Source organism: Mchenga conophoros, linkage group LG7 (assembly GCF_057382185.1).
Source record: "Mchenga conophoros isolate Kocher_MC1m ecotype Shallow Benthic linkage group LG7, M_conophoros_male_GT1.1, whole genome shotgun sequence".
Classification (NCBI taxonomy): Eukaryota; Metazoa; Chordata; class Actinopteri; order Cichliformes; family Cichlidae; genus Mchenga; species Mchenga conophoros.
In genome coordinates, this window is record NC_140532.1 from 12,690,823 (window position 1) to 12,718,643 (window position 27,821).

The 27,821-nt window shown below is 40.0% G+C and overlaps 3 protein-coding genes across 7 annotated transcripts in view; 2 read left to right on the forward strand and 1 right to left on the reverse strand.

Annotated features, from left to right (window-relative positions):
• Positions 1-11,743, forward strand: part of scaper (S-phase cyclin A-associated protein in the ER) — a 58,194-nt gene extending 46,451 nt beyond the window's left edge. For 3 of the 4 annotated variants that reach the window (XM_085282151.1, XM_085282153.1, XM_085282152.1), the window contains 6 exons: positions 136-291; positions 2,378-2,612; positions 4,008-4,157; positions 9,678-9,869; positions 10,730-10,778; positions 11,017-11,743. In XM_085282151.1, coding sequence (XP_085138277.1) covers positions 136-291; positions 2,378-2,612; positions 4,008-4,157; positions 9,678-9,869; positions 10,730-10,778; positions 11,017-11,114 — 880 coding nt within the window. In that variant the 3' untranslated portion in view covers positions 11,115-11,743. Of the gene's footprint in view, positions 1-135; positions 292-459; positions 2,613-4,007; positions 4,158-9,677; positions 9,870-10,729; positions 10,779-11,016 lie in introns of those variants that run through there. The other variant, XM_085282154.1, reaches the window with a different exon arrangement.
• Positions 11,744-12,961: 1,218 nt separating this feature from the next.
• On the reverse strand, positions 12,962-17,332 carry isl2a (ISL LIM homeobox 2a). 2 transcript variants are annotated; one of them, XM_085281096.1, is made up of 6 exons: positions 17,123-17,332; positions 16,491-16,680; positions 15,876-16,090; positions 15,215-15,501; positions 14,254-14,421; positions 12,962-13,805 (listed from the first exon to the last, which is right to left on the reverse strand). In XM_085281096.1, the coding sequence occupies exons 1-6, from the start codon at positions 17,313-17,315 to the stop codon at positions 13,689-13,691; spliced, it is 1,170 nt and encodes a 389-aa protein (XP_085137222.1). In that variant the 5' UTR covers positions 17,316-17,332; the 3' UTR covers positions 12,962-13,688. The 2 variants fall into 2 exon arrangements, with proteins under 2 accessions (XP_085137222.1, XP_085137221.1); XM_085281095.1 differs by having other exon boundaries at positions 15,876-16,135.
• A 2,409-nt stretch (positions 17,333-19,741) lies between these two features.
• Positions 19,742-27,718, forward strand: etfa (electron transfer flavoprotein subunit alpha). The gene is made up of 12 exons (XM_085282157.1): positions 19,742-19,890; positions 21,899-22,048; positions 22,571-22,652; positions 23,003-23,085; positions 23,308-23,407; positions 23,559-23,669; positions 23,820-23,921; positions 24,052-24,120; positions 24,212-24,294; positions 25,298-25,363; positions 26,235-26,315; positions 27,459-27,718. Exons 1-12 carry the CDS (start codon positions 19,852-19,854, stop codon positions 27,492-27,494), a joined length of 1,002 nt encoding a protein of 333 aa, XP_085138283.1. The 5' UTR covers positions 19,742-19,851; the 3' UTR covers positions 27,495-27,718.
• The last annotated feature ends 103 nt before the right edge of the window (positions 27,719-27,821 follow it).

The following is a 27,821-nucleotide window of genomic DNA, read 5'->3' on the forward strand; positions in this document are numbered from 1 at the left end:
TGCACAGTAAAGGTCTTTGTTTGCCTGTGCGATTAGCTTTTTACCAAGAATGTTCCCCACTTTTAACTTGTTTTAACATTTAGGGACAAATTGAATAAACCCCGGTATGCATTTTCCTCTCTGTTTGCTTTCCAGCTATGTGGTAAACATGGGGTTGATTGACAAGCTGTACGGCTGCTTCTTGTCAGTCCAAGGTCCTGTAGATGAGCAGCCCAAGATGTCAGCCTTCCTCCAGCAAGCCTCGGCTCTGCTGCACAGCATGTGCAAGCTGTGCTTTGTCGTAACTGGACGGTGAGCCTGTTTCTTACTCGTTACACACCTCGACATCTTTGTGATCTCTTGATCGTCCTCTGACAATCAGTACACACACCTCTCTGTACAAGTAATGACAGAGGCTGAGTCACTGTCTGTGTTTTCTTTTTTTCTTTTTTCTTTTTTTTTTTTTTGGACTGTCAAAAGGATCCATAAAAACGGCTCTCTTTGTTACTCAAACAAATCTGTCGTTCCTCTGCAATCAGCCAGCAGGTCATTCACTCCAGTCAGCAAGCTGGCTAAGCTGTCGTTATTGAAGATGGAGATAGGCATCTACTTGACCCAGTGCTCTGTCACTCACCATAAACCTTAGCCTGCAGTGGAGGGGGAGCCCACCCACATGTGCTACGGTGACCTCTACTCAAAGAGATTCAGTGGCGCCGCTGACGGAGGCTAAGCATACTATCACACCAAGGGACATCAGTGCCACAGTTTTTGACTTTAAAGGGAAAAGGGGACCGTAATAACAGAAATATCAGAATAATATTCAAAATGACATTTTAAATGCAATTTGACATCCCAAATCTAAGTAGCAGTGTTGTCTAAACAAACTTAACATTTTCAGTGTCAGACACTGTGTTGCTATACCTTGCCAGCTATAATGTGCTGCAGTATTAATAACCAGTTGCTTCACACTGCAGTGCCAAAGAACAGCTAGAACTCTGGATGACACTGAATATTTGTGAGAAAACGGTGTTTAATGACACTAAAAGCAGCAACCGGTGAGCTCTGTCCCGCGACGGCTATCTGTGTGTCATGCAGAAGAGTGCTCATGGGGTAGTGGGATATTTGTGCCATGCCAGTTGCTGTGTCAGGGGATTATAATGGCATTACGAGGCTGTGTTCTTGCCTAGCAGCATATTTCACACAAAGCCTGTTGGCTAACATCAAGTATCAGCATGCACTGTAGGTTCCATCCAAAGGTCACACACCCTCCATTCTGCATGGCTGCAAATCATAGCGGGTGCTGCTGCAGGAGTCTTAAATTGTCTCTGTGCGAGCCTAGGGTTTTCACTGGAGTCATCCGCATTGCAACGGAGAGTCTTGAAAAACATTACTGCAGTAATTACTTTCTTTTCTTTTTTCATTTTAAAGATTGCAGTAATTTTGATGATTATCTCCTGTAGTGGTTTCTCAAGTCAAGTCTCAGATTGGGTTTTATGACGTTTTTACTTTTAAAAACCTAAACCAACAAACTGTTTAATTCTTATGATGCTTTTGTCCTGCTTTGATCTACTTGCCTGTCTGCCAAGATTATCTTGTAATTTTATTTATTGTTTTAATTTATTTTTATATTAAATGCAAGTATAACAAAAACAGTGCGTTGCCAGTCCCCTTAACCAACACGGTAACGTCTTTGTTGAGCCAAACAAACCTGAGACAGACTCTGAGTAAATGTACTAGAGCGCTCAGCACCTTGTCAGCCAACTCACTGCAGTCTACCAGCTTGAAATCACTGCCATGAGCTTCACATCGCGGTATTGCTGTGTTTACTGTAGGAGGAGTGCGAGGGAAAGGGCTAATCTTGAATCTTGAAGGTCTCCCTCCTTAGCTAATCTGGCTGTCAGTTTATGGTACTTATTAAGTCAAAAATGAAGCAGCTTGGAAGCTTCTTGCATGCAACAAAATGAAAAAGTGTTATTCCATGAATAAACCAGAGGCACACAAATGGCAGGAGATGAACTTGAGAGCTGCCGTGTGATCCAGCCGGGTAATATACAGTACATTTCAAACTTGGTGCTCTTCCACTCGCCCCAGTCAGGTAATCCAGCAGCGTTAACAGCGTAGTATCTCTTATCTAAAGGAAAATCTTTTTTAAGCTTGTGTCTGGTGAGTAAATCAAGAAGCTGCCGAGGTCTGAGCTGTGTTTTGTCTCCTTAGTTTGGGGATGTGGCATCAGCTGCAGAAAAGAACAAAATATTTAAAGTATTTCCTAAAGTATTGTGTAATGTGTTCCAGTATGATTGTCGTTCTATTTGTCAGTGTTCTTCCCCATCGATTTATTTTAGTTTTGTGTTTTTGTATTTTTGTTTCTGAGCATACAGTTGCATGTCTTCCTCTTTAGTGCTCCCAGTATATTCGACAATAAACGCCAGGACCCAACTGGACTGACGGCACTCTTGCAGTCGACAGACTTGGTAGGGGTGGTGCACACCCTGTATTGTATCCTGCTTCACAGTTTCTTGCCAGAGTCTGCTTGCCAGAGTCAGGAGCCCTACGGCCCTGGGGTCATCCAGGTGGCTTTACAAGGCATCCGCTTCCTCAACAGTTTTGCCCTTCTTGACCTGTCTGCCTTCCAGGTAAAATGATAAAATGTATTCTGATTCCTTTTTATTTATTAATAAAGATTTTGCACATTGTTGACAGTTACATAATATAAATATAAAGCAGGAGAATATTTAAATTACCTAAAAGTGCCCTGGATTTAATAAATCTGTGTATATCATCAGCTGAGTGTTAGTATATTTCCATTATAAGACTTTATTCTCCCCATGACAAAGATGACCTGTGCACATAAACACAGGTACCCTTTGACACCCCCCATCCCCAGGTCATTTTTTGGGGGGGTTGAATAGAGCAGTAAGGGTCAGCAGTTCGAACAGAAAGCGAGTGATTATCACTGTATGCAGGGCCATACATTACCCAGCGCAAGGAGGGGAGGGCGACAGCTTCACTGTGCTAAGTCACCGCATAGACTGAAAGCCAGAAGAGTGAGCGAGAATGCTGTTAATTATCTTAATGTCTTGTGGTAATTACTTTGAAGCAGCTTCCTCTCACTGACCCGCCATATTCAGGCAACTCAAAACAGCTGGAAATGAAAGCGTTTTACTGTCGTAGTTTTATGAACATTTTAAATAATGTGTGGTTTCTGGTTTTTGGTTGGTTTTTTGGGTTTTTTTAAGAAGAAGGAAAAAAAAGCCATGAGTTGTAATCACCTCGTGTCTTGCATTACCGCTCTGCAACAGCTAGTACATAATATACTTGAAATGGATGGTTGATCTGCATTGAGGCTATTGTTCAGGCTCAATTTGCAACCACATAAGCTCTCAGTGCTGTGTTTAGAAGGGAATTTCACAAGAATTCAGTCAGTATAAATATAACTGGGTTATACAGTTAGTTGCATTTTGGCAGAAAAATGCAGCAACAAACTTGCAAGTCATTGTTAGGAAAACCTCATCAAAAAGAGTAAAAGAGCCTGTTTTTGTTTGAATGCAGTGCCGTTCGCTATTATTTTCCAGTTTCCCTTTTTGTTTTTGTTTTTTTCTTTTTTTAATCTAAATTTATTTTTTTGCTAAATATATTTTGTTTCATGACACAAAACCTGAATTCACTTTCCTATTTTTTATTTAATTCATTTATTTTTTTATTATGTATAAAGGCTAACACAACCAAGCTTGTAGTGCAACATGTGATGATCTTATAGCGCTTTGTCACGCTGACATGTTTAATAAATACTGTCTGCTGGCAGCTAATAGTATGTCATTTCAGTGTGGGATCGGGGTGTTTTACGGTCAGACCCCCTTTGATTTGCTTATACACGTACACCAAGTTTGTTCCCACCAGCAAAACATATATAACCTTTTATTACTGTGTGTTGTAATTGTTGTAAAAGCTCTTTACAATAACAGTCGTAGTCAGTTTACATCTAAATTACCTGTGATGCACGCTGACGTGCTTTTTCTGTGACCTGTCAGTCCGTTCTAGGGGCAGAGGGCCTGTCTCTAGCTTTCCGACACATCGTCAGCTCCCTGCTCTGGTACTGTACCCAGCAATCATCTGAAGAGCTGCTGCACGAAGTCATCATCTGTGTGGGATACTTCACCGTTAACCATCCCGACAACCAGGTAAACTAGCTTGAACCTAAGATACACTGGCGCACCATATTTAATTGTGTTGTAAACCAAGCTACTCTTAACATAAACACTGCACATATATATATTTTGTTTGTCATAAAGGGAGGAGTAACTTTTTGTCCTTTTTTTTTTTTTTTTTTTGGACATCTAGTTTTTACTGTTCATAGATGAGGCATTTAAGAAAAGAAAATCTTGTTGGAAAATTTGTTTGGAGTCCTTCAGAAGACGTTAAGAAGTTATTAGTTTTATTTTGGATTATGAGATCATCATATGATTTTCTCGATTTATTTCTTGCCATCTATTTGTTCAGATTGCCTTTTGTATCTGATGAAAACTAAAATCTGTAAAAAAAAATTTAAATGATTACCTATTTAGCACTAAAACTGATGAGCATCATTTAACCTCTACTTAATCCTGTTAATCGCTTATAAAACTTGCAACAGATTTTCTGTTATTTGTCAGCTAATTAGATATTTCCGCACTAGTTACATTTATTGCTCACACTTGTTCAGAGTTGTCAGTTGAGTTTAAAAAAGACTGGTGATAATCATCTTACTGTTGTTCTTCTCGTGTATAATTGGTCAGGGGTTTAAAAAGGATGTCGTTTTGTAATTGTAACAAAAAGCACCTCTTTAAAGATTCACGCCTTGGCACTTTCCTGGTTTTGGTCCGCGTGTCGTCTATTGTCCCACAGAGCGACCTATTGTTCGCTCCTTTTAAAAGTGGGGCTGTGTGCTGGTCCTGGTGTTACAACTACTTAGGGGGCACTGTGGAAGTGAGCAGGATGCGATGGTGCAGACCTGGCTGCTGTGTAATTGGCTGTCATGCATGGCCCGTCTACCGGCCCCTTGATTAGTCGTGCTACAGTTGGCTGGCCTTTGATTAAGCTAAGCCTGTCTCACACAGGCAGCAGCCAGCGCTTCAGTCTACACCCACACTGTTACAATCAGCCCCTATCACAACAATTTATGGGCTGGTTACAGATTTTAATGTGCCGTTTTTTCTTTTTCTTTTTTTACTTCTAATTAAAGGTGCCTCCAGTGTATGTGCTACTTTGGATAGTAGCAGAGGGCAAACCCCAATTTAATTATTCTGATGTACATAATTTGCATTTGTTGGACATTGTAGCTCCAGTTTGCATATTATTTTGACTAATTAAGCGTTAAGACTGTTTGTCTTTGCACAGCCACAGCGATGATAACAAAGCACATGTAATCCCATATTTTATTAAAACATTTGCATGATGCTAATTTGATGCAAAAACTTCCTTCACAACCTGGAAGCTGCCTGAACTTACCTTGCATTTGGATCTTTAAAAGAAAAAAAAAACACACACACACACACACACATTTGTGTATAGATTGTCAGGAAACAAGATCCCTCACAACCTTCACACAGAGTTGATCTTTGCCAGTGGTCCAGTTCCTGGAATGCGTCCATTCAGTTCTGCACCAAAGATGGATGGCGTTAAGGAGAATATTTAGAGCAGCTTGAGCTTTTCTCAAGCTAATGTAAGCACTGGCAGAACACAAAAGCGGCCCAACCCAAGGCCTGTGCGGTCACAGAGACTGCTGATTCACTGTCAGCACACCAGCTTTTGTTTATATATATGCTCTAGAAATAAAGCTGCTCATAAAAAGCAGAACTTTGAAGCAGCCCCTTTACATAGTGATATATTCCCTCTGCTCTGGGGGGCATGAATAATTCACCTTGTCACACAAAAAGCCATTGGGAGAGTGACATATGTAGGGTTGTGTGTTTTCATAAGTGTGTCCCTGCTTACGGGGGCCACCGAGTCATGTAGCCATGTGTTTCATTGTCTGCTGCTTGTGTCTGTAAAGAATTTTTGACACAAAAAAAGGACAAAAGTGAAATCTTTTTTGTAGCTGACTGACATGAAACTGTATTTCCTTTTTCACCAGAGAGATGCACTGTTAATCTCCGTGTCTTTAATACATTAATCCGTAGTGATGATGTTGGATCTTAAGCTGACGGGCAGTAATTATAAACTGGTGACATGTTAACCCACCTGACTCCTGCTCGCCTTTTAGAAAGACAAAGCAATTTTAGAGTGTGGAAATCTTAAGAATACAGCACATGGAAAATTGCCACACACACGCAAGCAAAGGAAGCCACACACAAGTGCTGTCAACACACACACAGCGGGTCTGATTTCAGGTACTGTATGGATGTTTCACTCTGGAGGCATCTGAGAGCACCTAATTTTTCTGTGCTTATATTTCATAAACGGTTGTTTTTATACCAGTAGCCTTTACATGAGCTATGGATTGTCTCTAGACTGAACATCCCACGCGCGCGCGCGCGCGCACACACACACACACACACACACACACACACACACACACACACACACACACACACACACACACACACACACACACACACACCTCCTGAGCTCATCATTCTCTGTGGGGTCAGTCTTCTTCTTCCCATTCTCTTTGAGGGCGTTTCCTCTGCCCCGCAGGCCCACACCAGGCTTTAGGCCTGTAATTCCTGTTAACCTGATGTTGAAACTCTTCCTTCAGCAGTCCATTACTGCCAAGACAACCAAGCCCTTACTGCCTGCAGGGTAAGTGCAGCTCGTGCAGACCATGGGGAGCCAGCAGCGGGAAATGCACACTCTGTATCACCCAGCAGAGTAAACAGAGGCAGAGAGAGACACAGACATGCATACACACTCCACTAACTGGCAGAAGAGTGCCCGATTGTTAGCTCAGTCCATGATTTACACCCAGCTCCGGGGGTGAAGCACAGGTCCAGCTGATTTTAAGTGAAGCTGAGGATATTTTTATTCCCGCGGGCCTTTCAGTGAGGAGTTTCCATTTGTCTGTAACACTGTTGTCATGCTAGCTTCAGTGCAGAATTATCACTGGGTAAATCTGGGATGGGAAGACAGCGGCAGCTCATAAATAAAGAGTTATTGAGCTTTATTGTGTAAACAGTGAGCTCATTTTTGAAAAAAGTTACCTTAAACGTCAAGTTGGAGCATTTTTGTCAGTGTCTGCGGCTAACGTCCAATTGTCCAGAGGAAGTTTACACAGCGTCCTGCACACATCCCCATCAGCCATTGTAACTGCTGTAAAAAAGCACTAAACACTTATTTGAGAAACTTTGCTTTATGTGGTCTGTTGTGCTGCTTTTCTTATCAGTAAAGGAGTCCCACTGAATCTGGTTTATATTGTGGCTTTAAGTGTCAGATATATGACCCCACTCTGGCTCTGGTTCCTCCTGAGGTGTTTGGAAATGCATCCACAGTTGTGACATTACAAATTTAATCAGTAAGAAATAAATGCCAACCTCATCCATACAGGCTATTTATGTTATTTGAGAAGTGTACTGTATTGTGAGACTGTATAATTACAATCTTTTTTTTTTTCCTTTTCTCCTTTAAATTGTGGTTTCAGCTTTGACGCTGGCTTTTTTCCAGGAATTTGTTTGTTTCAGAACATTAACTTTACACTCTTGTTGTTGTCATTGTGACCAGTGAGGAAGTTATGTAATGGAGCATCATAAAAACATTTTTTTTAAAGGCCGTGTCTCTGAACTTAAGAAAGACCAGAGCAGCCAGGACACTTGAGGTTTTACAGGGCCTGCGTTATATGTGGACCAGACGCAGAGATTCACATGCTTGTTGTTAGTTTTATGACGTCGAGCTTTTGCGCCGCTGATACTTCAGCTATGCCGGGAGAAGTAATGCTAAAGCATAATCTTTAGCTGGAAGCCATTTCAGACTCCGGTGCCGCTCTTCACCTAGTAGAGGTGCGGAAAGTTGGCAGGCGACTCTGTTCTTTTACCTCCAGGCTGTCGCTGCCACCAGGCTGTGTTTTATGCCTTTTCTGCGTCAGGCACTTGAAGTTGGACAATTTGTTTAGGCAGCTGAAGATGGAATTGTGCGTAGTGGAGGATTATGAGATCCCTGGGTGATTTGTGTGTTGGATCACCTTAGAACTCCTGCTCAAACATGCAGTACTTGCTGCGGTGTAAATTATGATACCCCAACATGCTCTGCGTTAATATACAAGAACGAAGAGATGCTTTAGCTTTTGCATAATCATAGCTTTGGCTTTCGGATGAATACGAGTGCATAAATTTCCACGCCCTTGTTTCCAGTTTTATCTTCAGGCAGCGTTGCAACACAAAAGATAAAATGTAGGCTTTAATGGAAGAAGTAGCAATAAAATACTAAATCTAGACCCTGTGAAAATAAGCAGCCCTACATGTAGAAACAACCAGAACCTAACTTTTTGCTTTCGTCAATGGATTGATATGTCTGGGTCCCCAAATTCCTTAGGGGAAGAAAAGTGAGTGAAAAGTGTTGCGGATACTGAGAGAAGGTTTTCAGTGATATAGTAATACACACCAGTGCACACATGATTTGCGTGCTCTCTCCCAGTGCTTACATTTCAGGTTGACAAATTCACTGCTTCTGCCCTTTTCAAGGACTTGTGTTACCTTAAAGTTCAGACTGTCCATATGGATTCTTTAAACAAATGATGATGGGGGAATGACACTGTTTTGTGTCCCTTTGAACTCCGCTGTAGAGGCCAGCTCTGAGAACCTTCACCTTGAACAGATAAAAAGCAATGAATTATCGCTTTGTTTATCCGGCTGCTCGAACTCAAAGTGCATTATCAAAGGAGAAACCAATGGAAGAGTATTACAGAGAGTATTTTTAAAATCTTGTAAATCTTGTGAATTTATGTCACTGGGACTCGTGGACCTCTCCTTGCCCTTCTGGTTTCCATTGGCGCGGAGTCTGTACCTGTAAAGCAACGCGGGATGTTTTTCCAGCCAGGCTTTAACAGGCTGACCTTCCCGGCTTTCGACCACGTGCTGATGGTCCTGTCGAGCTTAGGGGCGATGACCAGAGCATTAGCCGGAGACCCCTCTCTTTGCAGCAGCCACCTTTCTAATCAAATGAGGCTGCGAGTGATTTGGTTTTAATACTGGTGGTCCGGATGTAAGAATGACTGGCTGTGATGGAGAGCAGGATGTCAGCCTGGTGAAAATGCCATTAATGGTATTGCTCATTTCTTAAAGTGGGGGTGGCCAAGCTGTCGGTGGAGCCTGCCTTTCACACGCCACCCCACCCTGTTGCCCTGTTAATGCCCTCTCAACCTGAGCTTCACTCCTTCACGGATTCCCTCCTGCTTTCGCGTTGCCTAAAGACCTTAACGCGAAACTCGAAAGTGACGTTTTAGTCACAAACGATAACATCGCTTCACATTTCTCGCTTCCCCTCGTGCATGTTACAGCAGCTCCGCTATAACCGTTTTTGCAACAAAACATCCCATCATTGTTTTATAGCCTGTGATTGTGTCATGGGAGGCTGTGCCCCCTACCGCCCCCAGGTCTCCTCCTAATAGCTGTTGGTGTGTTGTTTTTAGTGGCAGATTTACATGTGGGAGGTGTACAGGGCGTTGATTTACAACCAGCAGTGCCACCGACTGGCTCGGTGACTGACTATCCCCCGCTCCCTGTGTGTTCCAGGTGATAGTGCAATCTGGCCGCCAGCCCAGCGTACTGCAGAAACTGTGTCAGCTGCCCTTCCAGTACTTTAGCCACCCACGCCTCATCAAAGTACTCTTTCCCTCGCTCATCTCGGCCTGCTACAACAACCCTGAGAACAAGGTCATCCTGCAGCAGGAGATGAGCTGCGTGCTGCTGGCCAGATTCATTCAGGTAAATATAGAAACATTGTCACACTTGTACTGTGCTTTGTAAAAACACTTAAATACACAATTGTTGATCACCACTACGTGTTGGGATATATACATTTAGCACTAATTGCTCTTTAGCATCAGTGTTTGTATAAAAACGTAAAGTATATTCCAACATGTAGGGCATAAATTCCTCTTAGAGATGCAGGCTTGATTAAACTGTATGAGTGATTTGTATGTTTCTCAAAATAAGAGTAGTAAACATACACACACATAACATCTGAACCTTATATCAGTGCATCTGTTTGATTTCTTGTGAAGAGGAATTTGCAGAAATGCGGAAAGTATTATAAATGAGTCCAGTCTTCTAAATAGAGCATCCACACCCAGTTAATCTCATTCACACCATAAGGTAGCCCCTGTGCATCAGCTGATTGACGACTGCTCATCCAGGCCCCGGTGAATCAGTAACAGGCCGGGCTTTACAAAGACAAACGGTTTCCTTCACACTGGATTTACCTGCCACTGGTTCACCTCCCAGTAAACAGCTTGTCTCCTTCATCTTCCTCCTGACAACAAGCCCCCTCACCTCTCTGCAAGCTCCACTGTTTAGACACAGATTAACTTCCATTCAGAGGGAGACAAGCTATTGTCACGTCTTTCAAACAAAGCAATAACGCATGGCGTCTCGCCCCGCTGCCCTCATCTCTGTGTTAACCTCAGGAACATTCCTCAGAGTGGAACGATTTAATCCGGAGTGGTTTAGCTTACTGAGTAAATTGCAACGAGAACATTTTTTATTTTAATTGATTCAGATATTACTCATATTGCATAATCTGCAGTACACTGTATGATGATACTAAAGCCTCTGTATTCTCTTAGGATTGTGCATCAGAGGAGAAGGATTCAGACAATAAACCAAGTAAAACGGGTAAGTTCTTTAGTTTAGTTCAGTAAATTTTTAGTTGTGTAGAAATATTTTAATATCATGGGGGTGGTTAAAACCATATCTGCAATTAGTTTTATCTGTTTTGTTATGTGCTTTTTTCCCTTTTTTTTTTTTGTTAAAAGGATTAATAAAAATGTCTTCGGGAAGAATTTCAGCACCCACTTGTTTTTGTGAAATTCTACACTGGGTTTTAAAAGGATTTCTGTTTTTCTGTCTACAGTTTTTCAGCCACTGGATTTCTGTGAACTGTCCAACCGCTTTCCAAGAGATCAGTGGGATTCAGCGCTGCAGTTTTTCCTCAAAAAGCAGGAGGACTGATGGAGCTGCAAACGTGATGACAAAGCACTGTATTAATCGTTAGAAAAGACACTAAGATGTGGAGATGTTTTCAGCTATTTTTTTTGTTTTTGCACATGAGTAAAAGATATGCTCTTCAAACTGTGTCAGATGTACAAGAAAGAAAGAAGCCTTGTATATTTGTGCATCTAGTTTGATTTCTTGAAAGTCATTCTGTTGTTTAAGAGGAATTTGCACAAAATGTCTTATTTGTACATTTCAGTGAGAACATGCACACAACTACTTCATTTATCGTCTAAATAAGCCATTTACTTCTGTTTGTTCCGTTTGTAGACAGTAAAGCTTACAGTAGTGACCATCTAAACATGAAGTACTTACTTATACTGTAATATATAATTTGCCAAACGTTTTCTTCTATACTGTGTGTGTGTGTGTATTATTTGGTTGAATGTGAATTACTAGAATGTTCTGTAGTCTACATAATGCCAGTTTAAAAAAAAATGCCCTGCCTTGATTCCTGATATGTGTTAAAGGTTCTATTTTTTAAATGTCACATTTTTTTTCCTGTTCATTCACTTTTTGTTAGGAGGAACTTACAAATTAATATAATTTATTGAGTTTGTAATCAAAAATAAAACAAATATATGTGATTATGTGGTGTCAGATTTTTTTCTCTGCACAATGAGCAGAGGTATTTAAACTCCATGTCCCCCCTTAATTTGGCTTCCTATGGAGTTGGATAATGATGCCCAATGTGAGCTGTCATTGACGACACATGAGTACCGGTACATATGAACTGGTTGAGACATATTGAGGTTTTTTTTGGATCTAGCTGCCCAAATCAAACTACAAGAAGAAAAAACTGAAATGCGGCAATCTACAGGTTAGACTCACTTCATTGTGCGGAAATGCAGTCTTGACATTGCAAGTTTAGGTTGTCCTGATCGGTTACAAGATAATCCCTGTTAAAATCCACAGGTTATATCACCCCATAGCCTTTTTTTTAATATTAAATAAATAGTTACCACTGCTGTATCTAATTTGCCACTTTTAAATATTTACCAGCAGGTAACAGGATTGTTCATTTTAATCAGATCTCGTTTCCTTCAGTGATTTTTTTATTTTTTTTATTTTTTTAAAGAAAAGCTCCTCCCCGACAAATTGTAGCGGGTGTAGGATGTCAGTGACGGCTTGACCTGTATGCTCTCTTGTCCAGCGGCTATTTGTCGCTCAGGATTCCTACTGGAATGAAAATAAACTCAAGACAAGCCAGAATGCGTCCGCAGGCTGGGAGTCCCCTCAGCGCTGCGCGTTTTGTTGTGGGCCCATTCAGCGTATCCTTTGCAGGTGATGCCAGATGTAGATAAGGGGGCCGCCGAAGCCTGTCCTCTGTCTAGACTTGTAGCCTAACCACGGGGATTCACATGGTTGTAATGGTTCACTTTTTTTTCTTTTTTTTTTTGCACTTTCCCCCCTAAAAAAGCTCGATTTTTATCATTTTATCGCCATAACTGGAACATAACATTACGCACAATTTGCTATAAATTTCAGCCCCAGGCTGAGGAGCGCATTAATACTCATATAGCCAGTGTAAACATTCAAAGCCATAAAAACATATCAAGTCAGATTAAAAAAGCCGCAGACTATTGTGTCTCACTCAGTGAGCCGTGATACATGTGCCAAATGCCTAATAATAATATATTGTCAACCATTAGTCACTGATCCACTTGGCGCAGAAACGCTAAATATAAGCAGATTCGGTGTTGCAGGCCCCTGCCTCACGATGTGGAGGTTTGCACCTCTAGAAACAAGAACATGTGTAAAACTGAAAGATTGAACTGGCCGAAGGAGTGTGAGTTTTTCTCTCTTTTTTGCACCACTTTTTTTCCCTGAGCTTTTCCAGATCAATCCCCACTTTAAACAAAGTCACGCTTTATAAGCAGCAGATGCGCTGTCATTTCCCATAAAACTGATTTATTTTCACTGACCATAATTAAAATCTTCTGAATGCTTATGGAACAAATGGATTTTGCATGCAATAATCAGTCCCTTTATTGTTAAGTCCAGCCATGTCTGCCTTCAATAATAAATAATAATAACTTATTTTTTTCTGGAGGAACCGCGAACAGCACGCACCTCACTCTTAATCTGTTTCAATAATTTACAATAGTCGATAGTGAACGTGGAAATCATGCACATCTACACAGCTTGTATTTTTTTTCCCCTTTAAAACATACTGTAAGCATTAGCGTTCGGACGTCCAGAGCAGGCTCCCGTGTTTAAATCCCACCATATATTCCCGTTGTGTTCAGTTCAGGTGTGGGCGTTGTGGAGGCAAGGTGTCCCATATATAGCTCGAAAACCAGAATGTCCATGAACAGCTGCGTGTCCTGCCGAAGTGTCATGGGGCAGGAGAGTGGGATCAGATACCTAGATGTACAGGGAACAGTCAGACCTCAAATCCTCCAAAGGGGACTTGAATGAAATGATCCTCCAGCAAAATCCATCCTGGCTGTTATATTCGTTCTTTGAATGTCACTGAGGGTTTTTGCGCAGTCCTGCAGCTCGGTGCCTCCAGCTGATCCCGGTACTTCCTCACGTGTCCACGGGACTCGGCACCATACTGTTCGGAGTGTCCGGCAACTGAGACGACAGAGAGGTCACATCACTGCCCGAGGAGTTCCCCAGAGAGCCCGCTTCAGAGAAAGACACCTGCCAAAAGGGGGAAATATTCAATTCAGCAGAGAAATGTCTTACATTTTTAACAAGACCACATTAGGGAGACTTCAACATGTGTGAATGGAGCATTTAAATATATCTTTATATACACACAGAGAGGGTTTTTTTTCTTTTAAAAACTTAAAAGTATGAAATGAATCCATTTAAAACTATAGGCCCAAATTCCTCGCATAATCTCACGAATCCCCATCTTCGATAAGATGACCGCCAGATCAAGTGACTTGATACACACAAAACATGCATTTTGCGTTTAAATGTCTCCAATCTGATGGATAAAGCCATTTATAACTGTGAATTTTATATAAATGTCTTTCATCACTAAGGTCTCGCTCTTACCCTCCCCCTGTCTGCGCATGTATGTAAGCAGCACCCTTCATGCCAGTTCAACATTTTGAGTATAATTTATGACGTTCAATCCCACCAGTTGTTGGAAAGCAGGCTGGTCGAGATCGGTCTGCAGGGCGAAGTCGCTGAGGGTTTTCCATGGAGGCTGGTAGGACTGCACCTCCACAGGATTCCCCTGCACGGTGTTGTCGTGGCGGATAGGACTGCCTGCCACCAGAGGTGTGCCTGTCAGGCCCTGCAGATTCTATGAGAGAGATTAAAAAAATACAAAATATTCAGTTCAATCAAATATGCGTTAGTCAGCGGATGGATAAAGCTGGGATAAAGGTTAGTGCGCTGTTTGCCGAGTAAAACCTTCCAATCTCAATGTGTTTAAATTATTAGTTTATTTCCTTTGTTACGTTTTGCATTATTATGTTTTGGGGTTTTTTTGTTGGGGTTTTATTTATTTATTTATTTTTTGGGGGGGGGCGCATTGTTTGTTTGTTTGTTTTTAGCTTATAGCTTATCGTATAAACAAATAGCTAAAACGTAATGGAAATAAATAAAATGCAGCTCATACGCTTTAAAAAATAACAAACTAAAATGCAGGAAATATCCACGTATAATAATAATAATAATAATAATAATAATAATAATAATAATAATAATAATAATTTTAACTTGCAAAATAGCAGTATATGGAGCGGTTTCCGTGTTTCAAAGCTTTATTATTATTGTTATTATTTTTTTTAGTTTAATTTACATTTCCTTTACAATTCCGTAAAATAAGATACACTTATTTTAAATGATTTTATTTGTGACTTTCCCCCCTTTTTGTCATTTTTTTTAATTATCAGCGTTTCTATGAATTTGTTATTGTTATACATTAGTCATAAGCATCAGCACTGCCTTTTCGTGTTATTACTGGGCTTCAGTTGTCCCGCTTTAAATGAAAGTCGCCACGATAAGCTGCTGCGCAGTAGTTACAAAGTAGACTTGTGTTTGTAGGTGTTGAAACGTCAGATTATTTGCAACTGAAACCCTCGTTTACTCACGGTTTTGTCGTTGTGCTGCTGCTGCTGAAGCTGTTTCATCAGGATGGACTTCTTCTTGTCTTTGCAGCGCTTGTTCTGAAACCAGACGCGGATCACCCTGGGGCTCAGGCCGGTCATCTCCACCAGCTGCTCCTTCATCAGAGCGTCCGGTCTCGGATTGGCATTGTAGCAGGTCCGCAGTGTGTGGAGCTGCTTCTCGTTGAGCACCGTCCGCACTCTGGTGGTCTTCTCGGACGGCTTGTGGACGTGGTTCCGGTGATGTGGAGGGTGCCGGACCGAAACTGGATCTAAGGAGACGGAAAATTTAAAAGTTAAACTAAATAACTGCATGTTTTATTTAAGGGGCAAAAGTAGACAAGCCTTTAAAAAATACAAATACCCCATGTCTTATTACAGGTATCACTGTAAACGGTCAAATATACTCCAATGGTATCAACACAATCAATTTAAATATGGAGGCCTATTAATCGTGAAATAGTGAATGTGTCAAAAATAGATTTGGTGTATATACACATAACCGGTTAATAGATACATACAAATATGAATAATAATAATAATAATAATAATAATAATAATAATAATAATAATAATAATAATAATAATAATAATAATAATAATAATAATAATGTGCCTGGTATGTAAACAATAAGCCAGCTTGTACCTGAGATGTGTAGCGGTCTGTTGTGAATGTTCCCCGGGCTCAGCGGGCTCCCTGCTGAGGCCCTCTCCATCATCAAGCCGTGGTCCGCCCGGCACAGCAGCTCGTCGTCCCGCAGGGAGAACTCGTCCCCCGGCAGGAGGTGTCGGCTGCACACCGAGCACCGAAAGCACTCCATGTGATACACATTGTCCCGGGCTCTCATCACCAGGTCGCTGCTACAGAAGCCCATGTTACACTTTGCACATTTGATGCCAAATAACCTGCAGAGGATCACGGAGATGTGTTGGTCCCATGCATTAATTCCGTATATTTCGTATTATTTATTTGGACTTAAATCTGATGCTGGTCTCACTTCATGATCCTAACAAAACGAGCACTAGTTTAACTGGGCAGGGACAATAATTTTAAGCCCCGAATGTCTATAACTCAAATCAGACTGAGCTCTGGGCTTTAATTAACCTGTGCATTTGCAATTAATATAGCCCATCATGATGGACTTATCATTTTTGCCTCATCCTTTAAAAAATAAATAAAAAATAACCAGTATTTTTAACGGTTTCTTTAAAAAATAGAAAAGGAAAAAAGAAAATCCAGAAAACTCTGCTGACTTACTACCTTGCATAATCTCTTTTACAGTAAGTCTTTCCGTCTCGGACGAAGCAAGTGCAGGTCTCGTCCAGATGCTGGTTGCACTCTGCACACTTGAGGCAGGCTGCGTGCCACTCCAGGTCCGGGGACACTCTCAGGATGTACTGGTCGTGTATCTGACTTCCACAGCCCACACACATTGCGATTCCTGACTTCTCTGTGAAGTGGGAATGCAATAATGCAAGATCGTATGTGCTCTTTTAATCCTCACGACATCCCTTCAAACCCACGCCAAGCTTAAGAAGAGAAACTATTGCGTACATATCACATCAAGCTTGTAGGTTCATTCCAAGAATATTGCTGAATAATTATAATTAGGCCACAGGAGCTAAAAAATATCCCCAAGCATAACGACGTGGGTTTAAAAAAATATGACCACCACACACGTTTTTTATAGCCCAGTTATGTTAAAGGTGAGGTGTGAACAGGCTTTGTGAACGGATCTCTTGCAAATTTTTAGGAATTTTCTGCAAGCCTTGAATATTATTAAGAGATTAATCATCAAACCCAGGCGTCTAAACAGCGTCAATGACATAAAAGTCCAAATAAACCCCCTCGCACGCACAAAATAAAGGGGATTAGAAAGGGAATAATCTTACTTTTTGAATGATCCCCCATATCATCCAAGAAAGAAGTGTTGAGCAGGATATCCACCATACAGGAGGAATAGCCGAGTGCAAGGCGACAGACGGAGGAAGAAGAGGAGCAAAAGGCAGAGGAGACCGTCCCGTCCCGGGCTGGATGATAAACTTGTATTCCTCCTCCGAGAGGTGGAGAGAAAACAAAGATCATCGACCAGTGACGTCTGCAAACCTGGACGTCTGTGGGTCCGGGGAGAGGGTGCCATGCAAATCTCCTCCAAGACCCCCTGCTCTTTCTGTTCTATTGGCTTCTTGGGCTGGTTTTGTGTGCAGGAGGAGCGTGTGTGTGTGTGTGTGTGTGTGTGTGTGTGTGTGTATGCGATTTTTCTTTTTAATTTTCAAGCAAGTGTGGCTTGGATGCATTATGCAGTTGTTGTATTTTTTTGTTAGTATTCCTTGCCTTGAAAATGTACACACGGGCCTTATCTCCTCTACTCTTATGTGATTATAATTTTTGCTTCTGCTGTGAGATTTTTGCTATTAAAGCTAGCAGGATGCGTTTAAAGTGATATTGATCTGAAGGTTTAATGAAAACGCAGCCTTAAAGCTAGTTCTTCTTTTGCTTCTTTTTCTTCCTATTTGGTTAAACTGTAGCTGTTTTATGCAAATATCATATAAGGTGGTTTTTCCAACCCTGTCTTCAAGCTGTCATAGTAAGTAATGCTCACATCAGCAGGGAGCCCTCTACTGGATGAAATATAGATCAGCTGAATATCAATCACCTGGAGAAGTGAAACATAAATCTTGATCGCTGCTTTGGACAGCTCTTGAAGTTTTGCTCTAGTGGAAAAGAAGTCCTATAATAGCAATCTGCAAGGTGTCCTTTATATGTATACTTCAGGTTGAAGGTAGTTCATATCCACCATCCGCCCTAATCAAGCAGCCCTGTGCGCGCTGTTTTTTTTTTAAACTGTTATTTTATTCATACGGTGATTTTAGCATGCAATTGCTTGTAAGGTGTTCTTGGGTATCTTGAGTTGCACCTATAAATTCAAATAAGAAAAAAAAAACGAAGTATTTTGAAGTTTTGCTCTAGTGGAAAAAAACGAAGTATTTATTTTCTTTTTTAAACGTCGATCAGCTGCAAAATCAAAACTAACAGAAAATAATGTTGCAGGCCTGATCCGTGAGGCATGGACAAAGAAACCTTCGGGGAGGTCTTGCATGGTGAGTCCTGCAGTTCAGTGTGTGGCTTCTTTGAGTTTGGTTGGACCTGTTACGGGTTGTGATAAGGGGCGTTTCCAGGGTTTTATCAGTTGGGTGGCACTGGACCAAGAACAAGTCAAGGGGTGCACAGGAAATAGGTATACTGGACACGATTTTGTCATGTGTCTTATAGGTTTATTAAATAAAAATAGGTTCAAATACAAGTTTTTGTTGGAAAATTTTTTGCAAGTGGGGGGAAAATGAAAAAAAAAAAGAACTGATGATTTTAATGACTTACATATTGCTGGGTTGCAGTTTATCAGTAACACAGTAAGTGATCATTTACTTAATATAAGTAGAATGGAATACAAATATTTGCATGAAAAATAAAGTAGAGAAGAATGAGAAAGCAACATAACTCATGTACATTAGAACTGGACTTTAGGAAAGTACTTAAGTAAATGTGCTAGTCACATTTCTTTGGATCGCATCAGTGGTCGCATCCAGTGGTATTGGCCATTATAAGATTTAAAGTACGATTTAAAATTTAAAGTATTTAAAGTTTAAGGACACTGGTGATCATTTCTCTCATTGGGATATGGGGATTTCTCTAGTCTGGTCAGTCCCGTGGGCTTTCTAATGCCCCTGGAGGTTTTCTTCTAGAGAAGTATGCTGGAGAAGGCCATCTACTGGCATTGAGCAGTTACATTAAGTCACGTTGTAACTCACCAACAAGTTACACTGAGAGTTCAGGTTGGTGTTACATATAACCTGTAACATTTGTCTTAATGTCAGGACCCAGTATAGCCCAACAGAGGATTACACTGTAAGAAATTATGATTATTCAAAGTAGTTTAAAAAAAATATTACAAAAATTATTTTTTTTTAAAAGGAACAATGTAGTTTGACATAGTTCCATCGCATAGTATGGAACTGATGTACGCTGAGTTTATAGATATTGGTAATTTCATGTTGCAAGTACTTTTTAGTGTTGTAGCTAATTTGTGTTTAAAAAATAAAGTAAGGGGAGAAAAACTTTCTTTCACTTTCTTTCACTTCTCAAACTGCACACAAAAGAAGCTTTTCAAAGAATCAAGTGTGAGTATATCTCGGTAATATTTGATAATATTTATTCAAAATGTATTCTTTCTTTCTGTTTCGAAATTTATTCTATTATTCTTTATTTTTTGTTATTTTGCGTTTTCTCTACGCAGCACTTGCATATATAAGGAAGTAGCGGAGGCTCTCCAATCAGAGTTAAATGTGCTCCTGCTTGATTTGAAGAGGAAAACAAATATTAACTTAATACAAAAGACCCGGAAAACAAAACATAAAAAGAAAGCTTCTTTTTATTTATTTATTTTGGTGTTAAACTTTACAGAGAGAGAGAGAGGGAGAGGGGGAGGAGCAAGAGCGTTGGCCGGAAGTTGCGGTTCTTGATCGAAGCTATCTCGCGAGAATTCCTCGCCGACGTCAGATGACCTTTGGCACAGTTTTGTGTCTGCAGGACTGGAAGGGAGCTGTAGCTTTCGGGGTCCAAGATGAACAGAGCTCTTAACAAATCAAATCTGAAACATTTGGTAAGAATAACGCTAACACTAACTTACAGTGAGGCATTGCATTAATTGGTTAAATCAGTTTTTAACAGTAAACGATGGTTTCTTTGCAGCAGCTACTAGCTTGCTTTATGACTTAGCTACACATTACCCGGGTCATTGTCGTTTCCAGACGCAAGTGTGCTACAAGGAATTTAAACATGTGGCAGTATTAGTTAACATAATGCGACAATAAATCTGCATACTAGCTCTACTTTGTGAAATAGCTTAAAAAGGAGTTAATATTGTTGGAACGAAAGCTAGTTAGTGCTAGCCTGGCTAGCCTTATGCTTATGAAACGGTTACGAAACTGCCACTTGCAGGTGTTACCAAAGAGTCAAAATTAAAAATACCTATGTCTGGTGAGATGTGTAGGCAATAAGTGGGAGGAAAAATGTAGTTTCCTTATGTATTTTGTATTTTGGGATTCTCCCTGTTATCCAATCAGTTTTTGTTTAACCCCCCTTCCCCTCCCCTTCCCCTTTACATGCCCTACCATAGTTAATGAGAATTTGGAAGGGTTACTTAGAAATATCTTAATTATTTTACTCATTATGTCAAAAATAACTAGCTTGATCTAGCTTCACAGGCCAGTATCTGTCAGATTAAACCACCTATATCACCTTGAAACTGCACAGGTCCAACCTGCACCGAATAGAATAACATCGAATAGAATTCAACTTTATGGTCAATGCACATGTCACAAGTACAAGGCAACGAAATGCAGTTTGCGTCCATCCAGAAGTGCTTTAGCCGTGATATAGATATATTACAAAATATATATTAGCAATAATATAAGTATATAGATATATTACAGAAATGGGTCTGTTATAGGTATGAGGGTACAAAAATGGTTCTATTATGGGTATGTTACAATGTACACGGTATGAAGGTATGTTATGAATATGCTATAACTATAAGTATGTACAGGCTGTAGTGGGTATACATTGCTGTAAAGTAAAAGAATTGAGGAAGTGTTTTTTTAGCATTTATTGATTGCACGGTATTTATAAAGTTTTGCAAATGTTTTGTGTTATTTTTCATGCGTATGCTATAGATTCATTATTAAAAATTCTTTGGATCTGACACAAATCCTCTAAAATACATCAAACCTGATAAAAACTTGAACTCATAGTAGATTACGCCATGAAGACAGACAGCACTTATAGGTAGGTTTATGAAACTCAAATCTGTCATTTAATTTAGGTGGAAACTATAATTTTCTGTCCTGTGTAACCTTTGCGAGTGCTCTATTGTGCATTGTGCATATAATGTTTTTCACAGGAAAAAGATATTTACACTGTTCTGTGGGAACCCCTGGTTGAGTTGACATGACCTGTCCTTTTTCTCCATTTGCTGGTCTTTATCTGAATGACCTTTGCGTCACATGGCTGGTTAACTGTGTCAAGTTATGTCCAGATGAGGCTTGCAGCATCCTGTTTTACTTTGACTGAGTGAGATGCAGCCGTTTTAGAGGCTGCACTGAAAATTGTTTGCCCTCTATCCGGACATTATGTGTGCACCTTCCCACAGCATTTATTTCTAAAGATGACCTCAGACTCTGTATCAAAATATTTAATGCACAACCATTTATTCTAAATAATGCATGTATAAACACAGGTAAAGCATTAGGTAAAAATTATTATGTAGGACATTTGCCAGTTATACAATTTTACTGCTCACTCTTGAACACATGACATTGGTCAGTTGATACTTATGACATTGGATTGTGTGGTAGAAATGAAGATAAACTGAATTCAGCTTTTCTGCTCAACACTACTCCAGGATGATTGTGCTGTGATGATTATGGTGTCTGTGCTCAATTTTAGGTAGCAATATCTATCTTTTTTTTTTTTTCTTTCAAATGAAAAACAAATTTGATAAGAATACAGAAATCATATGTTACCAAGCATGTATTTTATTTTTAACCTCTTTAGGCAGCAGAACCAACAAAACAGTGATATATTATCATTTTGACTGATTGTGTTTTCAGACTGGTCTCCTGCAGAGGTTTCAAAGCACCTTGGTCATTGCAGAGCACAACAATGAAAAATTAACTCCTATTACCCTCAATGCCATTACGGCTGCTACTAAAGTGGGAGGAGAGGTATCCTGTCTGGTTGCTGGAACAAACTGTGCAAAGGTAGGTAAAGCTTTTGATGTGCAGAGTATGTGTGTGCGTGCATGTAAATGGAATAACTAAAATGACGACAGATTGTGTTGCCATTACGGAGCAAACGTGACGTAAATATTAGTTAAACCGATGACAAACTTGTTAAGGGTGCAATAAAAGTGGCTGATAGCAGGAAATCTGGTTCTGACCAGAGTGGTGGGGTGCTGATAAAGTTACAGACTCACTCCTGCTGCCACAGGCACAGTAGGACAGGCTTTATTCAGCACTTCTTCCAGCTCTCCAGAGCTAAAATTGATTGGGTTTAATGTAAAAGTACAATCATGGAGCGCTTAGATGGAGACTAAATTCAGCTTCCCTTCCCCCTTTATTAAACAACAAAGTAAAACAAAACGCAACAAAGGCAGGCATGGATCACCTCTGCTATTGTTGGTGTGTTTGTGCTTCGCTATTGGAGTAGGATGTTGTAATGTGTATTTTGCTGCACACGAAGATATGCACAAAGAAAGCTGGATGTCGTTTCTGTGTTTTCAGGTTGCAGAGGAAATCAGCAAAGTGAAAGGTGTGAAGAAGGTCCTGGTGGCCCAACATGATTCTTACAAAGGTGGCCTACCAGGTATTGTTGGCGCTTCTTTTTTAAATATTTGCCAGTCTCTGAGTGATGTGGTAATTAACTTGCACAGAGAGTAATAATGTATTTAATTAACCGCTCATATGGTTAAGAGATTAAGAACAGGTGTCACAGCATTCGTAGTATGCCATCTGCCTAATGTTGTTTCTGCTATCGGACTATTTATTATTGAGTGATTTGTATATATTGTGCTATTTCCTAAATCTGTAACATATTGTATTGTTAAACAGTCTAGTCTGTTTCTGTTAATGTTACTGTATTGGAGCAACTGTAACCCACACAATTTCCTTACGTATTAATAAAGTATGCTGATTCTGATTTGTTTGTTTTATTAGAGGAGTTGACTCCACTTATCCTGCAGACACAAAAGCAGTTCAACTTCACTCACATCTGTGCTGGTGCCTCAGCTTTCGGAAAGGTAAATCACAGTAGACAAATGATGCTCGTATAACTTGTATTTCTGTATTTTATTACTATTTAATTTTTTTGTCTAGTCACTAAATGAACTAATATTCTATTGTGTATATTTAATTGAAATCAGAAGCTCTTACTTGATGTTATTTTGTGAAAATCCTGCTGTGAACAAAATGCCAAGCAACATCTCTGTGAACTATACTGTGGCTGCCTTCCTCTTTTGTAGAACCTGCTTCCCAGAGTGGCTGCCAAGTTGGACGTCGCCCCAGTTTCAGATATTATTGAAGTCAAATCTTCAGATACTTTTGTTAGGACCATCTATGCAGGTAATCTTTTGTAAGCATGTTGTGATATAGAGATCTAGCATTCTCATTGAGTTACAGATTTGTTGAACTGCATCAGTTTGACTTTCGCTTTTATAATGGAAGTCAGCTTTTTTGTAATGTAGTCATCTAATTAAATGTTGGGATTAAACAGGAAATGCCCTCAGCACTGTGAAATGCAACGAGCCGATCAAGGTCTTCAGCATCAGAGGGACTTGCTTTGAAGCCGCTCCAACAGAGGGAGGGGGTGCTGCATCAGAAGAAGGTGTAGTAGCTTACAGATTTATCCTGAACACGCTTAGAAACTAGGTGAAATTTTGGATGATGTTCAACAGCACCTTATTTGTTTTTATGTTTGAAATTTGTTTGTTTGTTTGTTTGTTTTTTTATTGTTACTGGTTTGTCTGATCTGCAGTGTCTGCTTCCTCTCCGGTTGGAATTTCTGAGTGGCTGAAACAGAGTCTGACAAAGAGTGACCGTCCAGAGCTGACAAGTGCTAAAGTTGTGGTGTCAGGAGGTGTGCAAAAACTGTTGAAGTTTGAATTTGGCAAAATATTTGTTTGTAACATAGACTTGCTATTGTATAGTTTAACAATGTGCACAGTAGACTAATGGTTCCTCCTTTCCTTTCTTTTTTCCTCCCTCAGGTAGGGGCTTGAAGAGTGGAGAAAACTTCAAGTTGCTTTATGACCTTGCAGACAAAATGAATGCTGCAGGTATTCTATTCTGGGAAAGTTTGGGTCATTTATCACTTTGCTTGGTTGCTTTTTTTGGCCCCATTTTAATTGCAAAGTGTTCTTTTTCTAGTTGGTGCATCCAGAGCTGCAGTGGATGCTGGCTACGTCCCTAACGACATGCAGGTTGGACAGACTGGCAAAATTGTAGCACCGGTAGGTTAACAAAACAAACTACTTTTGATTGGTTATAGTGAAAATTAAGGTTTAAAAGGGGACAAAGTCTGTGTAAGTTTGCTTTTGACTGATGCCTGTTAGCCTTCATGTAGCAAATCACTATGATTGTGATGGCTGCTATTCCTTTTTTTTCTTTTTTAATAAAAAGGTTAACTTCCCATTATGTGATTCTGTCAGGTTACCCCAGCTGTGATTACCCACACATTAGGCCTCACAAAATATACATGATAGCACATTTCAGGCGCCTAAATGATTTAGCTGATCCATTAAAATGGAGTGCAGTGAATGTCTGGTCAGAGCCCCAGACCAGTCCAGACTGTCCAAATTAGATTTTTTTTTAATGTTATGACAAGCGTTTTGAATTTGGCTTAGTTAATTAAATACAGTCTAAATCTGGTTAGTTTATTCACCCCACCAATCTAAGAATGTTTAGTGATAAACAGTACAAAACATGTCTGTCTAGAGATTTGTATGTATATCTTAATTTTCTTATCTGACTAATTGGAATCAGTTAGAGCTGTGTGTGAAAAGGGCTCTGGCTGACTGACATAAAAGTCATTATTGTGTTATTAAGATATAAAAAATAAAAAAAAAACTCCATTTGGAATGACAAACTAATTTAAAAAAATATGCTGTTTGCTTTGTGGAAATGGAAACCTGCAGTTTATGTGATATATATATATATTCTTTTTCATCGACTGGTTGAACGTAGTCAGTCACGTTTGTAGAATGATGTTCTTATCATCTGAAATTTCCAAGTGCAACAATAACCCTGAACTAAAATATTCATATGGTATTAAAATGGTTGGGAGCGTTCTTCCAAGGAAGGTTCAGGAGATGTAGTAATGGCCGACCCTTTCCAGGCTCATCTAGACACTATGCAGCCAGAGTCCACGGCCTAGCCTTGAGCTTAAACTTCAGATCCTAAGCATGTAACACATGTAACATTTGCCTGGTTGTATTGTGCTTTTCATGTTCACAGGAGTTGTACATTGCTGTTGGTATCTCAGGAGCCATCCAGCACCTGGCAGGAATGAAGGATAGCAAGGTAAAGTCACTGGAGCGGTGTGTGCTCCATTTTCTATTTTTCTGATTTTCTTCTCTTAACTTTGTTAGTTTGTAATAAACAGAATGGAAAGTTTCACTTCTAATATTAATTTTTTTAAAAAAATAATAAAGTTGCACTTGGTGTTCTCTGGTGACTTAACATTATGATCCAAAAACATGTTTACCTGGTATGGTTACGCTCAAAATACCCACTGAGATGATTTTGATCTTTGCTGTGGGTTTTAATTGTTTTTGTCTTGTTTATATCATGAATCTTTTATGTTAGCAGTGGGAGGAAAAATTCAATACATCTCAAATGCATAAATAGAATGATATTTTGCTTGGCGATGTTGGATCGATACAGGGACATCAAATATTGATATTTTAATAAATAAATTAAAATACTACGAACAACAGGCCTCATCTCGCCTGATAGACGGCATCCTTTCTGCAAACATTTGGAGTCTGATTTGGAGTGACTGCAGTCGCTCCCAGAGAGAATGCTGAACGTCTGCAAATAGTTATCATCTAATTTATAAATGCAGACAGATTGATTCTGACTGATGGTAACATGTTGGCAGTCTCTTTCAATGGGCATCGCTCGACGGGACTCTGCACAACTGGCTACCAGCTTGTTTGTATTTTGGTTGTATTCTTGTGGAACATGAAGAAAAAAAGAAGGAAAACGAATTGCAAGAATTGCAAAACGTTCAAAATTGTGTCAGGAGTGAAGCATCATATTAAAGTCTGCCCGTTCACAACTTTGTTTTTTAAACAATCCGTTTTCTGTGTCCATTGTGAAAACTAAAGTAAAATCTAAAGAAACATAAATGTAACATTTTGGTTGTTTTTGTCTTTTTTTCCCACTTCAGACTATTGTTGCTATCAACAAGGACCCTGAAGCTCCTATTTTCCAGGTGGCTGACTACGGTTTGGTAGCCGATCTTTTCAAAGTAAGCCTCTGGGATTGATATGGCTATAATGATGTCACTATGATCCCACATTAGGAAGCAACCAAGCAATGCCTGGATTTACTTTGTATGTTTCTCGAGTCGTGAGTGATAGCCAGAATATAACATTTGCTCTCTCCTGGATAAATTTTGCATGATGCTTTATTCCACCTAATGGAAATGTGCAACCGTTGAATTATTAAATTCTTGAATTAATCTGAGGAGAGTGCAAGCTATAACTCTCCTGATATCAGAAGATATAAAAACAGATCAATAGCTTACAGAAGTTGGCTTCAGTGTGGTTTTAAAGCCTCTGCTTGCCAGGCCTCTTATATGCTCAGTTGCATTCAGGTGTCTAGCTGATACTTTGGGATGGCGAGCCAGGTGTACTAGCATGACTCAGTGGAGTCCAGTGCTGCCTGCAAAAGTCTGTTTTCATTTGTGTCCTGGTGATCATGTTTTATTTAGGTCCTCAGTAGTGCCTGAGCAGCCCAGGTGTCCTGACCAACTCTGTAGCAGTGATTAGTAATAATAGCTTGTGGCAGCAGAGTTGCGACCTACCGGGCAATGAGATCATCTTACATGTGATCGTTCCACAGATAACTGATTAAAATGGATAGGCTTTCTACTACTGCCTCCAAATGGTGAATTGATACCCAGCTGGGTAGTGTAGTGGTAAGACTACACACCTTCGGAGTGGGAGTCACAAGTTTGATTCCCACCCGGTATCCAGTAAGGGTCCTGCCTATGCTAGAAACCAAGCCCTGGAATGTCTGCAGCCTGTCCGCAGTTCGGACACACGATTTTCACTACATGTTGTACTCTGATTCTGATGTGAAAGTTGCTCAGCTCACCAGAACAACAATTTTAATAGCCTCGCACTTATATTTAGCAGTTAAAAGAGGCCTTAGAATCTGTTTTTTCTAAACTGTACAGACTACATTATCAGGGTTGTTATTTATTTTTTAGGCCAGAAGTCTTTCTGAATTCATCATTGAATGTTTCAGTATCTGCAGCCTGGTGTACTATTGATAAATTTCCGAGTACCAACATGCAGCTGAGAAATGTAATGCAATGCATTTGTTGAACAGTGCTAGTGCGAAATAGTGGACCAACACTAAATGTCTTCACTGTTTTTCTTTTAAGGCTGTTCCTGAGATGACTGAAGCTCTCAGCAAGTGAAGAGAGACAAACTCCCACCAGAATCTGAGAACGACCAGTCTCCACCTTAAGAAATATTTAAAGCTGCGAGTCCTGCTTGCAGAGAATTTCATCATCTTCTCTCCGTTACTCTCAGCAAATACATTGTACTTACCTTTTGGCTGGAGGTTTCCTTTTTTTGCTTACGGTAGCACATGTGTTATTTGTATGTAACTTTCTGGGACATTAAAGGAGATCTTTGGAAATTCTCAGCCCTGTGATTCCTTCTAAGATGTAGCTCTTCGTGCTGACTTAGAGGTTATGTGACTAATGACATGCTCTTAGAAAGTTTATTTAATTGACACTAAT